Here is a 15251-nt window from a genome sequence, read left to right on the forward strand (position 1 = left end):
GAAAACACATGGGCATAAGGGGTCCTGAGTACCACTCCTGTACTGCGTCTGGCACAGCCTGATTGAATGTCAGAGCACAATAGCCATTAAGCATTTCAAAACCATACATTCATTTAATGCTAACCTTAATGCCATGATGCACAGTTTCCTTGTGAATAATGTCATATTTCCATCCTCAAATAACACCTTTCTTTGTTCTTCTCATTTGCATTAAAATTGTCCAAAAAATGAGCAAGGAATTGACTATTTCAATCATGAAACAGCATACAATATTATAACTGTTTAGTACCTAAAGCAACTGCCATAATTAGTGTTATTGAGTTTAGGTAATGATGGTCTTTCTTTATCAGGTGAATGGAGAGGAGAAAGATGAGCCGAATACCATGGGAAAAGACAGGGTTTGTGAAGCACAGTGAGGACCAGAAAGGTTTTGCTGTGGTTTGCTACAGTTGCTGACAGAACATCTGCAGAAGTGGGGAGAAAGTCAGATAGACTCGAGAGTATCTGTTGGGTATAATGTAGTGGTATCATGCAGAGGTCATGCAACAAATGAAGGTTATAAGAAGGCTCATGTGTACTGAGGACCTGACAGGCAGAATCTGACTGTGAAGATGTCCCTAGCCAACAGGCAGCACTGCATATTTTAGGACAGCAACGTTTGGATTAGGCATGGTGATATATCCTGATGTTAGAGGTGTCCATCCAGGTGATTTATGGGGTCTCATGGCAGTTGTGGCTTTTTCCCTGTGACTGGGCTGTCACAAGCAAGGACACAGGGCTACACCACAACCACAACCGAGAAGTGGAGCTGGACATGGGAGGATAGCAGCTAGTAAAGAGTTAAGTGTGGAACAGGAACATAACTGGACATTCGCTTGGCATAGAGGGAGCAGGGTCAGGGTGAGGAACAGGACCCAGCCCTGTGCTCTCCTCTCCATTCCTCCAGCCCCACAGGTTACCGCCGCCACGCTCACTCCCAGGAATGTGGGTGGGACTCCCTCCTCCCAGCACGCTTTAAAACTCAGCTCCGACAGGCAGACAGCCAGACTCTGCTTGGAGGAGCGTCCTTGCGGCACCCACTCTTCCCTCCCCGAGCAGCTCGGGCTCACAGGTGCCCCAACAGCCCGGCGGGATGGTGGCGTGCAGCCTCGCTTGCTGGCGGTGCCGCTGGCTCCTGCCCCTGCTGTTGGGCCTGGCCATCATCATGGGTATCATCGCGCTGGCAGGCCGGGGCTGGCTGGAATCTGAGTCGGAGCCCTATGTGCACCAAGCATCGCTGTGGGAGAGCTGCAAACGGGGCGAGCAGGACCTCAACTGGAACTGTGAATCTCTCATGGACTATGGTAAGAGGGGAGCCTGCCTGTCCCTGCCGCTCTGGGACCCTGTCCTTTGGCAGCTGCACCTCAGGGGAGATAAGGCTGGAAAAATTTGTCCAGCACGCACTGGCAAAGCGAAGGCTGTCAGCCCTTCTGTGGTGGTGTAGCTGCTGGCTGGGATGGGATTTTCCAAGACAGAACCAGTGCTGTTTCAGGGCTTTAATGAGCAAAGAAACAGGACCTCAGACTGTTTTAGGCATCTTTCCTATCAGGAGTACGGAACAAGGCTTGCTTTTTATTTTCTTTTATAACCAAAGTTGGAGAGCCAACTGGCCACGAGTCTGCTTTCAGCAGCTCTATGTGCGCTGCAGTGCCAGCAGCCTCACCCTGCAGCATGCAGGTCCCTTGCTGACCCACTGCAGAAGAGTTCACACTGGGCTTCCCTGCACCTGGGCAACAGCAAAGCTGTCTCCTTGCTAGGGGAGGGGGGGCCTTAACCCTGTCTGGCTGGGAAATGCCTCCTGACCTGCAGCTTGGGTTTGCAAATGGAAAACATGCAGCTTCCTGTATATACCTCCCTATTGCACTAAGTCATAAATCAGGGAGTAACTGTGCCTTGGATCTTACTCATCTTCTTTATATCTGGCATTGCCAGCGTAATATTCTTACCACACAGCCCCACTTTGTCTTTCTCAGGGACTTTCTGCTTTTATCTTTTTTTCTAGCTGTGGTCTGTTTTGCATCTGCTTTTCTCGCAGACAGAATGTTTCGGGACAAACAAACAGACCCGCCCTATGGTCCTGGATGAGGGTACTTTGGGGACTGCATCTGGAAGCTGGAAGGGAGGGTTCCAGCCTGCACAAGGGAGGCAGGGAGGCTCCCTCCCAGCACTGTGCTTGTCACTGCGACTCAGTGAAATCTGGAATGTTTTGCAAAAGCATTGCTATCATTTACCAGCTTGGTGATTGCTGTGGGCTTTGCTGTAGGTGGCAGAAATCTGGTTGTTCCACTACCCAGAGCCAAAAAGGTAGTGCAGGAGAGCGGCTGAAATCTGCGTTGCATAAAGAAGTGGCTGTGCAGTAGAGCTGCTGAAGTTTGCTTTCTCCTGTAGTGTCCCTGGCTCTCATCTACGAGTGACGATGGGTGTGTGCCTTGTTTCAGCCTTGTGTCTTCTGGGGCAAGAGTGACTCTATGAAGTTTTCAACCGTTCTGTCAAAGGAGAATGGGATCCCTGGCTTTGCTTATTTAACCTTAAACCAAGGCTCATGTAAATCTTCAACTTAGTCAGACTAATTTGGTTTCGCCTCTTCTCTAGCTTTGAGGAAATCAGAGCCACTGTCTGCTTAATGACTATTTGCATCTAGAGACAGGATGTTAAATACAAGTTTGGGTTTGATTTGTTTCTTTTTTTCTATGCTAATGCAGTTAGGCTCCAAGTAGGTGAGGGCATTTGCAAAAGAAGAATGCCTAGCAGGCCTTCACAGCTCTGCCACAGGAAAGTAAATTAATTGAGATGTACAACTTGTGTTTTGCATATGGTAACTACTCCAGACTAACCATCTTGCTCCTCCTGATGAAAACAAAATTTCGGAGTGGTCCCCATTAGTAGAAATCCGCATTAGACATTTTCTTAACTGAGCTGTGGCATGTATGCTGAGAGATGGAGAGAAAAAGCAGTTTGGTCACTTATTTTAAATGGGATAGAAGGGTAGGAGCAGACGAACAAAGTTTTGCAAATAAGAGTGTCTCCTACGCTGAACTGCTTCTTAGTGAACATTTTACAGTCCACATAAGATAGAAGAAATAAAAAGGGAAAAATAAGAGTAGAATATCCTTTAGTAGGGAGGCGGGGAATGGATTTTGATTTGATATCTCTACTGGTTTGCATCTGGCAAGTATCTGCCTGGCAGTATCTGCGTATTTATTAATATGTTGCAACACAGAGCTACCATACCACATAATGTATGACTCAAGATGACTTTGTTTGGCCCAGTGCAGGATAAAACTGGTGGCCGTGTTTGAAACATATCAGTAAGCCATCAGATATGAGAAAGATTGTTTGCAGTGTGGTTGCCTGGAGAGGGCGGTTACCTTTGTCTTTACAGTGATGACCCTATATGTTTAGGGACAGCGTCTGTGGGCGACAGCGTCTTCCAAGACCTCAGCGCCTGCTCCCAGTGACTTTGGCTTGAGTTGTCACAGTGAGGGATGGGTGTGTACATGTGCAGTAAAAGTGGTTAACTCCTTCTTACGTTCCTAACAGCTGGTTGGTATTCATTAAGTACACAGTAGCTGACTTAGAAAAATGGAGGCATTCATCTGGATCCTCAGTAAGTGCTGAAAGGAAAAAAAAAAAAGAGGTGGGACTTAGGAATAAGAGCCTGCCTCTGTGAATCATGTTTTGCTGCCATTGTGCCACTGTGCCCATGGCTCAAAGAACTGGACTTTGATACCACTGGTCATTAGTGGAACTGCGTACATGTGCCACCTTCACCAAGGGGCCAGGTAAATAAAGGAGGAACATTACAGGTACATTCACCATGCCCTCGCCTCCGTTCAAGCATAGTTTAGTCTGATTTATGGTGGCAGGATGTGTCCTAGCAAACAAATGTGCAGGGTGAAGGCACTCAGGGGACGCTAACAGAGAGAAGCAGCAGTTGGCATGCCTGGCTACACCCAGCAGACGTCTTGAAACTCCCCAGCACAAGAGCCCAGCCAGCAGGATGAACTTGTCTCTTGCCAGCGAGCAGTCACACCTCTACTGCAAGCACCAGCGAGGCAATGAAGGCTGGAAACAAACAGGATTTTGCTTCTCCTGACTTGCAGTCAAAGGGCTGCAACCAGATTTTCATATAGTATTTTGGTAGTATAGTGATTGGATTTTCCAGACTTGCTAAAACCAAGGGAGAGCTGGGATGCCTAGTGTTAATTCCTAGCAGGCTCTTCTGGCAGTCCCTCAGTTCTAGGCTGCCCTGGGCTCATGATGGGTGTGCACATACTTTTCCCTCACTGCTTATGTCGTCATGGAAATCTGCATGTTATGAGAGCAAGAAAATATTGCTGGTAGTGCTCTCTTGCTGGCAGTCCGCTACTCCTTTGTTTTGTCAACAAAGGCATATTTTCTGTACTTTCCATGCTATGAGCTCTCAACACCAAAGAAAAATTGCCACTGTCATTTATATACAGAAAACTATTACAACTACAGCATAAAACTGTCTCAACTAAGCATGTCATAGTAAAAACTTCTACCTGAAAATTCCAGTTACGTACAAGCTGATAAACCAGCTTCCAATTTGGTAAATAAGTGAACCTAGATGAGAAGGGTTTGTTACTTCAGATGCTGAAGTGCTTTATCTTCCTGCCAGACTATTTTCTCAGTCCTTTTATTCATTTCTGCAGGGAAATCTCAATGTAAATGTCCTGTAGAGCTCCCATCCCTTCCCAGCTGAGGATGAGCCAAATAAAGTCAGGAAGTACAGCTAAAACTGAGACTTTTGTGTTTGTATGTCGTTGTTCTTTCTTTTTTTAATTTCATCCTATTAATGATGCTCACCATTAACTTCAAGTAATCCTGAGCTCTCCTAGTTATATGCATGCTAACATTTTGCAGCTTAGCTCTTTTGCATAGTCATTATTAATTAAGCTGTATAATAGAACTCTTAATCCTTTTCATCAATTTTAGCTCTCATATAGGCTTTTTTTCTTCTCTTCCCCTCCCCCCCCAAAAAAAGTTCTTTAAATACTTCACTGCTGCTTGGATGCAAAGAACTCAACTCTTCTTTGAGCAAAGCTGACCTGAGTATCCAAAATACCTCAAACTATTTGGCTATACTGTTCTCTCATTCTTCTGACTTTCTATTTATACAGCCCCAAATTACTTTGGTATTCTTTGATTTCATAGACAGATGTCATATTTATACCTGTTTTGAATTAGAAATTGTATTAAATAAAGGGCCCAGAGACTTTTTTCATTTCTATGGCATATATAAATTCTGGGTAACTCTCTCATGGTTACAAGGTTTTCTGAGCACAAGCCATCCAAAGGTTGGGGCTGATCTGTCCTTCTCAGACTATAAGCAGATCTCTCCCCCCGTTAAGGCAGAGACACAATGCCTACCTCTGTCCCTGGCAGTTGGGTGCCACGGGTGAAGAACTGGGGCAGAGGCGGGTGCCTGCAGAGGCTCAGCAGCTCTTTGGAGGACACAGAGCCAGAAAGCCTATCTTAATAGGCATGGAGATGATGGGGTTAATTTTTTGAGATTTCCCTTCCATTGCATATAACCACATGTTCCTACTCTTCCTGGAATTCCCTTCAGTGCTAATGTGGTGGGCTGGCTGTTCTGCAGCTGTTATCTTGTCGTGCCCCGAACAGATCCATCCGTCACAGGGGCCCGCGCCAACGGCTCATCTTATCAGGCCTTATCAGTATTATGTGCTGATAAGTGCTGCTGGAGCAGATAACCCAGTTGGAGGAGGAAAGGTATGTGCTCACCAGCACTGAATTTCGTTGCACATGAGCACAAAAAAACACTGCAAATGTTCCAATGATAGTACCCGCTGCTGCCCTGTTCCTGAAGATCTGAAAAAAGCTGGGTTTGAGACTAACGTTCCTGATCAGATATCTCCTGTAGCTATGTGGGTTATCACTTTCATACTGCCAGAGACAAGCAAATAAGTAACTGTGAGTGAGGCCAGGGCTGACATGTATCCCAAAGCTTGTTATACGTGTTTACTAAGCACACAGAGCTTGGAAAGAGCAGAGATAGCACCGGGGGCTTTGCAGCCTGTATCTCCTGCAGTCCTGTTTGTGCTGCAGCAAACATCAAGACATCCAGCTTGCTGGCAGTTTTGGGTTTGCAATCGAACCTGCATGAGACAGATGCCAAGCCTGGCTCTCTGCACTATGCCAGCGTACATAATGCATCTGTAGGGGAAAGCACTTTGGGAAAACTAAGAGTTCCTGGTTGCCCTTGTTACTGTTTTCTCCTAATTGAGGAGATATCAATAAATGGCATTCCTAGTTTGTTTAGTCTGAATTACTTTTCCTGGGCTGGCTGTGTGTAGTGGCTAAATATTCCTTTACACTCCTCATCCCTAAATAAATCCTGTGGAGACGCCCAGTATCTGCATTAGGCATGTCAGATAATATTTTGAAGGAAAAGCTGTTACAGGACCACTGACACCACTGTCATCTCCAAAGGCCAGTGGGGAGTCCTCCTTCCCTCCTCCCCCTGCAGCATTCTCCAGGGGAAGGGAGACAAAGCAGGCAGGACTGGCTGCAGGAGGCTGACAAGAACTGGTTTGAAAAGATTTTACTGTCTTAAGTAGCTCCAAGAAAAACCTTTTGTTTACCCTTTCCATTCCAGCTTGACTTCATTCAGGAGGAGGTGGCTGCTGAGGGCTTGGGGCTGAAAACTCTCTGGTAGGGAGCTAATGTGTTTCACTTCTGATTTTTGAATGGGGGCGAGAGAAACAAAATTAGTGGTCTAGTGAAAACAGTTGTAAAACAATGCTTTGCTTTCAAACAGAAAATTGCTGTATGGAATAGGGGTATCTGAGATAGTTTTACTGTATTCTCTGCCTTAAGTTACTATTTTTTCCTTTTTATGTAACAGAAGAACGCATGGGCTGATTGGGCTAAGGCAGAGGACTTCAGCTCTTCAGGAAGAAGCTCTCTCTCACTATTATTTTGTTTTGAAGCATTTACAGGGGGAGGACTTAACTTACAGAGGTTATGCGAAAAACAAATTTTCTCCAGAACCATTTCAGTCATGCTGGAACAGACAACTCTGATGAAGGAGATTTTTTGGAAAATACTCTGGCCTAGATCTCACTGCTCCCTTTATTCCTGTGTTAAAGGAATCTCGGGATTCCTGGCCCTACCTATGTCGGAATGTGTGAAAGTCAGAACCCATGTTATGTAGACTTGGAAAGGGAGCTGTGGTGACAGCTCACTGAAACCCAAGGACTGACGTGGATATGGTTACCCCTGTGGGTAGGTGTCCTGCCTCTAGGGCAGGAAACACCTGTGTCTGTTGGCGTTCACACTCAAACTCCTGGCTCATTTTTAAAGAGAATGAGGTCTGCCACAGTGGGAACGTTTCACAAGCCCGCATCACCGTGAAATTTGAATTTCTGGCTGTTTCCCAAGGACTCTGTGCAGTGCTCAGCCCCACCAAATCTCAAAGTAATGATTCAGAGGACTCTTCCACTTTACCTCTGACTCTACTACTTCTCCACCCATGATATTTTACTTATTACTAAGCCATTTTGGCTGTGAATAGATATTTATCTTCAGGAGCATTCTCTTTGTCATTGTGTCTCAGCTCGACTACTCCATGTCTGTTTTTGGTCATGCTAATGTTAATTCGCATACAGAGTTCTTGTCATAAGCAAGCAGACAGGAAGCTGTATGGTGACAACATTATTATTTCCCAGCAATTCTCTCTATAGTTGTACCCTTTTGTCTGCTCTCATACTTGCCTGCGCATGGATGTGGTTTGGTAAGTTTGCATGTCAAAATGGAGTGATAATGATAAAGCGCATTCTGAGAGGCTGTGTGCACTGTCTGCTCAGAGGTCTGCGGGTCTCCCACACATACTGAGTTTGGAGGTGTTACTGCCACTACCATCCCATGCTATGTCTCTCTTTTCAGCAGGACAAATTAGCAGGCAGAGAGTTCAGTGCTGCTTCTCTGATGACCACGTCTCTCTGCAGCTGTGCACTTTGGAGACACTCAGTGTTACTTTGACATAGCGTGTGCTTTTTACAGTGAAGCATTCCAACAAAGAATGACTAAAAGAAACAGAAGACCTGCAGTGACCTACAGCTCAGTGCACTGCTGCCTGTGACACCTTTCCTCTTTTCTTTTCAAGGATGGGGGAGAGCAGCAGCTGCCACATACCTCGTTGGCTTTGTGATCCTGGTCATCTGTTTCGCCCTCGCAGTCATCGCATTCTCAATTGAAATACTTCGCTTCAACTTTGTGCGAGGAATTGGAGGCTTGCTTTTTGTTGTTGGTAAGGCTGGGTGCAAAGATAAGGTTGTATTCGATGTAAAACAGGCATGAGCAGAAAAACATGCTAGATGGAGCCTCCCTTGTGAAATAATCTGTCTTTGGTTTATGACTCATTTTCACGGAAAATGAGAAATTTGACCTGTGCTGAGGATGATGGTTAGGGAAGCTCCAGCAGTCAGTGGGTTCTCAAAAACATGGGGGCAACCAACAACTTTGACCCTGCAAGTCACATACTAAGGCTTTGAGGCCGGGAGCCCTAGGCCTGCCACTTTCCCAAGGGAGGGAGGAGCTGTGGGTATGGTAAAAGCAGGAGGTAACTGCCCTACCAGGATGGACACCTGGCTGTGGGATAGGGCTGTTCTGGGCACAGATGAGTACCTCAGTGAGGCAGCAATCCCAGCTGTAGCTGCCACTCGGCAGCTGGGGACTTGCCCAGATCAGCAATCACACGCTGCTGCAAGAATGGGACTGGAGCTAATCTTTATGTATGTTAAGGGGCAATACAGTTATCTCAAGATATCTTTTTTTTAGTGAGGAACGTAACAACATTCACTGTCATTTACTCTTGGCTTTCTTTGCTTTCTTTCTTTAGCTGCATTCCAAATCATAGGGTTGGTCATCTACCCAGTGAAATTCACAGAAGAAATTCCACTGACAGGAGATAATATGTTCAGCTGGGCCTATGGTTTTGGTTGGGCCAGCACCGTTGTTGTGATAGGGTGTGCTTTCTTCTTCTGCTGCCTCCCCAATTGGGAAGATGAAGTCCTGGGAAATATCAAGCCGACCTATTACTACTCCTCCCCAGACAGAGCACCATACTTAAATTGAAAGGTTAAATCCAACTGCGATCAACTGTCAAAGCAATAGAAGAGCACTGCTGCTGCAAACATTGGTGCGACTATAAGAGACTGAAAAAAAACAACTACCTTATTTCTTCAGTATATTTCTTACAAGCACTGGTTAAAAAAAATAAATTAGAAAACATTGGCATCTGTAAGCAAATAACTTTTACCTAAAGTATTATTTACATATTCTCATGTCAGTTCTGTTTTGGCGGTTTACTTACTCCTTTCCCTCCCAACTGAGTCATCCTTATTTTATTCAAACATATCCTTACAAATAAAGACGTAGCTTTTCAAGATGGAAAGGAGGAGAGATTTTAAACAACCCACCAGGGGGACCTGCAGGTTTTCTTATTTTTTCACCTGCGACAAAATGGCTTTACGTAGAATTAGGAAAAAATAAAACCCTTCCAAAGAAAGCTTTTTCTTCTGCCAAAAATCAGTCCAAAGGAAGGAACTCCGCTGAGTCTTTTACAGTCATATGCTGCCTAAGAATCACTTCTTGTTCCTGTTACTGGACCATTGCTGACTATCAAGCGTATGAACTAAGGGAAAAATAAAATCTATTTTTTCCACCATCTGTTGCAGTGAAATGGAGCCAATGTGTATAACGGTGGCTAACGTAACACTTAATGGAGGTTTTGTGACCACTGCAGGACGTGCTACAAAGACATACATAATTAAATGTACGTTGTCACAGAGAGAACAAATAAATCTTCAGATGTTAAACCGCGTGCATTATTATATGGTATTTGGGGGATGCTTGTTTAAAAAATACTTTTCAGTAGAAACATACACTGCTCTTTATATCTGCCCTTTTAAAACTGCAGAGTTTTAATTATTAGACATGGCTTGGAAGGAAATCTTAGCATGTGCTGTTGAAAACCTCCAGAAGTTTCTAAAATTGACCGTGGGGTCTGGGAATTAGTAAACCTGGGAAAGCTTTGTGAGTCACTAGAGATAACCGATATAAATAGAAAAGCAGCCTGTGAGCAATATCTGTATGCAAACTTCATACAGACACATCTCGGGGAGTAACCTGCTGAGCTCCCAGCTTGTCTTTTTGGAGCCAGTGAAGAATCCAAGTAAATTTTCCAGTGAGACAGAGCCACGTCTGCATCTGCCACGGACTGGCAGCAGCCTATGGCATATTTACTTGAGATCTGTCATCTCTGTCAGGGCTTTCCCAGGCTGGAGAAGAAGGCAGATCCTCTGCCAGGTGTGGGGGCAGAGGCAGGTTTCTGAGAGGGCTGTAGGTGCAGTGGAAGGAAAACAGTGTTAACAGGGCTGCTTTCCCCTTACTGTGACCCCAGTGCTTCAGAGAGAATGTATGGGTATATGTACTCACACACACATACAAAACAGAACTTACAAAGTGCTAATCAGCATCCTATAAAGCTAAGGCATTGAGAACTAAGCTTTTTTAGTGTTCTGTATGTCTTGGTGTCATATTTTATTTAACATCCCACTTCATAACGCTTCTCTGATTTCATAACTCTGCATTTTGTATGTGTGTATGTCTTAAGGTCCCTTGCAGGCCTGTATTTTATAGTTTTACAGAGCATAAATATCTCCAAGCTTCAGAACTACGTTAAATGCTCAGTCATGCATGGCACATGGAATCAAGTGTTAGCAATTCCTGCTGAACAAGACAACCTGTAAGAAATGTGTCTTTTGGTTCTCTCCCTGCTCTTCCTGTAGATAGAGAAGGGGGTATACTGGATAGATGTCTGTGTTACAAATAATAATAGCGCCTTTCAAGCGAACCCAAAACACTGGAGAGAATCTCAGGTCTGGAAAGTCCTCACACAGCCAAAGCTGAGAAGGAGATAATACATAAGGAAATGGACACCCTAATGAGAAGGACAGTGGTATGGAAATAGGCTTAGCATAACTTCAGCCTTTTCTGTGGGGTTTTTTTTTTTTTAAGCATTGTCATATCTTGTCAAAAAAAAAAGCACAAGTGTAAAATAAACATGGTTCTGAACATAGTGGGTGGAAGCATAGGCAGCATGTTATGCAATTTAGATGTATCTAAAGTGATACCAATGTACATGTCATTCCTTTCAACCATGGTGGCTTAATTAAAACTGTTTTAATCAGTAGGTGTAAAAACTCAGCGTTGTTTCTGTTTCATGGATTCATTTCATGTACTCAAGAAAAAAGCCATTCTTTTCTTCTCTTAACATGAACTCCAAAACCTATGAACTGTTGGCTTTGAAAGACCATACCTATCCAGGAGGCAACAACAGCATTTTCCAGTCAAATAAGCTTGAGTATGCTCTGCAAAACACATCTGTGTGCTTTCATCAGACACACCTGGCATAGAGAACTCTTGACTAAGCCAAAAGCTCCTAAAATCTTCATTTGGGAGGAACCCCAAATGCTTTAAGCATGTTATGGAGCAAAAGGGGAAAAAATAAAATAAAATTTTAAAAAAATAACATGTGGGCAGCTTGTCTTTTGTAACCAAAGCTGACAAATAACTTTCATACACTGATCTAGCACTGGCGGTAGAGAGACAAAGATGAAATCCTCACCTAGCACTTTTAGTGGAAAGCTGCACTTCTCTCACGACTAGAAACCTTCCCATTTCTAACCTCACGTTATGCACAGCCCGTAAGTAGCCCAGTATTACTGGTACAGGTCACAATGAACTCTCCCCTCTGACTTTATACCAAACCCAGTATATAACCCAGATAAACTTTATCGCAAACCCAGTGCTGGCCACCGCTGCATCAAACCAACCTGGGGCTTCTCATCTCTGGAAAGACAGGTTCACCATCCTCCCAATATTTTAGTTGCTCTTTTCATTATATGTTTTAATTTTAAAACACATCTACCCACTCTGGATTCTAGCTACTTCCCTTCCCATCCCCCTCTATATTTTCTCTTAGTTTTACAGATCCAGTTCAGGACAAGACTTGCTTTCTTACTTCAGATTTTCCCAAATACCCTAAAAATAACTAGTTTATAGAATACCTATTTTTTAAACACAAAAAAACACTTTTATCCCTGCTTAGTAGACTGTAATCTATAGAAGTAGGAAAAAAACCACACTCAAACACTAACTCCTAGACTGCAGTCTGTCCTTCCAGCACACACAACTCCCTGCTCAGGGGAGTGAAGAACACTCAACAATTACTGTGATTGACTGCAAGAGAAGGTCAACTCACCTGAGTGGGGTGAGAGAAATGATTAAATCTCATGGATATGGGAAACACCTGCCACACCTCACTGGTATTTGTATTTTCAGTTGATGCAACGAGTTGATGTAACTGGTGAGTTACCTTTTAGGCAATTACTTGATGAGATGGAATTCTCAAGAAGTATTCACCTGGCATTTACTTCTTGCCAAAAAAAAAAAAAAAAAAGGAAAAAAAAGAACTAAAAAGAGTTGCTGAGAACATAGTGCATTTATAAATTAATGATGAACTAAGCACAGACTTAGTCTGTGGAAACCATCATGCTTTAGAACGCTCACATCAGGCAAAAGAGCTGAGTATTGGTGCCACAACACAGATCTGTAGAGGTTGCTGGCAATAAGGAATAGTAATCTGAAAATATGGGATTTTCAGTGCCAGTGGGTGAGGTGGTGTAGATTTTGAAATGAAAGTGTAAGCTGATACTCACAACCAGAATGAAGAACAAATGTGTTTCCCAAATGCAGGGAGTTTTGTCTGAGATTCCTGTAACAAGTATGTTTGCAGGTGTAATGAAATCTGTGTTCAGTGCACCTGGGATGTACCAGCATCACAGCACAGGTGCAGCAGTCATTTGTATAGATTTGACAGACCAAGGATACACTGACTTTGCTATGTATGTGCAGCAATACATCCCCTGTGCAGGTCTGCAGCAGTGCAGTAAGCAGCATTTGCATGCAATTTGCTGGTATCCAAAGCTGTGAGCCTCGCTGCTTCTGGCTATGGAGCTCCACATCCAGAAATTTCAGACAAAAAACAATGCCTTCTATTTTTTCTTGTATATAGTTATATTTAGGTGTCTTAGGAATTGCCAAAATAATCAAAAGATTCTTGTTTCATTATGATTTTTGAATAGCTAAATTTCAAAAGGCTGAATTTGTAATCAGCATTGTAGTGGAAAAAATGCAGGAGTGTCTAGGGCTCTCTAATATAAATAATATAAATGCAAATAATATAAATAAATGATAAAGTATGATAAGAACTATGCATTATCTGACATAAATAATGAATGTTAGCTTCTCCATGAACAATATTTCTCATGGGTATGTCTTTTCAGGATTGGATAATGTTTACCAGAAGGATTGGTATGACTGTTGCCTTTTATTTATTTATGGCAATGAGGCCAATGCATACTATTTTCCATAATGCTCTTTGTGAATATGGAAATGTCTTGTAAGTATTGAAAATTGCAGAGCATTGGGTGTGTACATTGGAAATCAGAGTTCCCTGAGACACAGACAGCTGAGAGAACTCAGACATGTTCAACATGAGATCTCACATGGGAAATGGTGAGCCCAAGAGCTTGAGCCTGTTCGTGCTTGGAGCAGCTGAACATGCAGATCAAAACAACTCTAACAGGCATTTTGTATGAAAACAGCATGCAAATATGAAAATGCTGGTGGCAGACCAGTGTTTTCAGCCTGCTTCCCAAGGACACTCCATATCAAGTACTTGAAAATGAAATGATCATTTCTATGTAACATTTTGTTTTCAGTAAAACCCTACTTCTGGCTAAAAAAATTCAAAGTGAAAATTCACAGCTGAAACTATTAAAAGTATGTTTGGTATGCATGTCTTATCTGTGGGGCTCAGAGTACTTATAGAAATAGCTGGTGCTGTTCCTCACTGACCCATAAGGCACAGTAAATGAAGCCATTTCTTTGTCAGAAAAAATGTGAGTAGTAAGGGAGTGGTGCCTGGGAATTACCTGTACGAGTCTGGTTTTATTTCTCTCCTAAGGCAGCTGACCTGTATGATCTGCAAGGAGATACAGTTATGATCTGCTATGGTGGGTCAGCTATTTAGTTTGTCCTGGTATGCCACAGGGAAGCTGTGGTCCCCAAAGCAATCACTTAAGTAAAATTATTAATGTAAAAGAACTGACTCCTGACAGCCACACTAAGAATCTGCAGATCCCCCACATGGTTAGAAATCCTTAGGACTTGACTGTAGTTTTGTGATTGTTTTACATGACACCATTGATTACAACTGCTGGTGTGGGAGGAAGACTGTACTCATCCAACCTCTGTAGAGCATTGGTAGGACGTAACTGTAGATGAAGACTCAGAATCACAGAATATCCCATGTTGGAAGGGACCTTTAAGGATCACCACATCCAACCCATGGCTCTACAAAGCACCACCCAAAATTTAAAACCTATGTGTGAGAGTGTTATCTGAACACTCCTTGAACTCTGGCAGCTTGGGGCCATAACCACTGCCCTGGGGAGCCTGTGCCATGCTCATCACCTTCTGGTGAAGAACTTTTTCCTAACGTCCAGCTTGACCCTCCCCTGACACAGCTCCATGCCGTTCCCTCGGGCCCTGTCACTGTCAGCAGAGAGCAGAGCTCAGAGCTGTCCCTCTGCTCCCTGTGAGGAGCTGCAACCGCCATGAGGCCTCCCCTCAGCTCCTCTGCTCTGGGCTGAGATGACTTGTTCCAGCACAGAGCTTGCCCTAAAGAAAGCAAGTTCTTTAATAAAAACTGAGAACAAAATGCACGCTCAGACACACAGAGATTTTACATTTGTGTTTTCCTAATGAATCCTTGAACTACCAACAAAAATAACAAACGTGGGTGCAGCCTCACGTTCACAGATCTGCTGTTAAAAACTGCTATTATCATAGTGTTTTTTCATGTATAACCTTGCTCAGAAAAGAAAGAGCCCATTAATTCTGTGCATTTATCTTGTTGAGGGAGGCCTAGCAAGCATCATGTCTGGGGCAGGCTTGGGAGGTCAGATCTAGATGTTCGTCCTAGATGGCTCTTGCTAAAGGTCTTCAAAAAATCCATGCAGATTTGTCTCCAAGCTCAGTGCCAGCAAGCAGAGGAGATCTCAAGAATGCCTTCCTGTGCTGCTGCAGGAGTGAGA

The 15251-nt window shown here is 43.7% G+C and overlaps 1 protein-coding gene across 1 annotated transcript; it reads left to right on the plus strand.

Moving 5' to 3' along the window:
* The first annotated feature begins 1044 nt into the window (after positions 1-1044).
* PERPB (p53 apoptosis effector related to PMP22 B) lies at positions 1045-11281 on the plus strand. Its single transcript, NM_001277704.2, has 3 exons — positions 1045-1343; positions 8192-8335; positions 8927-11281. Exons 1-3 carry the CDS (start codon positions 1133-1135, stop codon positions 9160-9162), a joined length of 591 nt encoding a protein of 196 aa, NP_001264633.1. The 5' UTR covers positions 1045-1132; the 3' UTR covers positions 9163-11281.
* The last annotated feature ends 3970 nt before the right edge of the window (positions 11282-15251 follow it).

This window comes from Gallus gallus, chromosome 3 (genome assembly GCF_016699485.2).
Source record: "Gallus gallus isolate bGalGal1 chromosome 3, bGalGal1.mat.broiler.GRCg7b, whole genome shotgun sequence".
Classification (NCBI taxonomy): domain Eukaryota; kingdom Metazoa; phylum Chordata; class Aves; order Galliformes; family Phasianidae; genus Gallus; species Gallus gallus.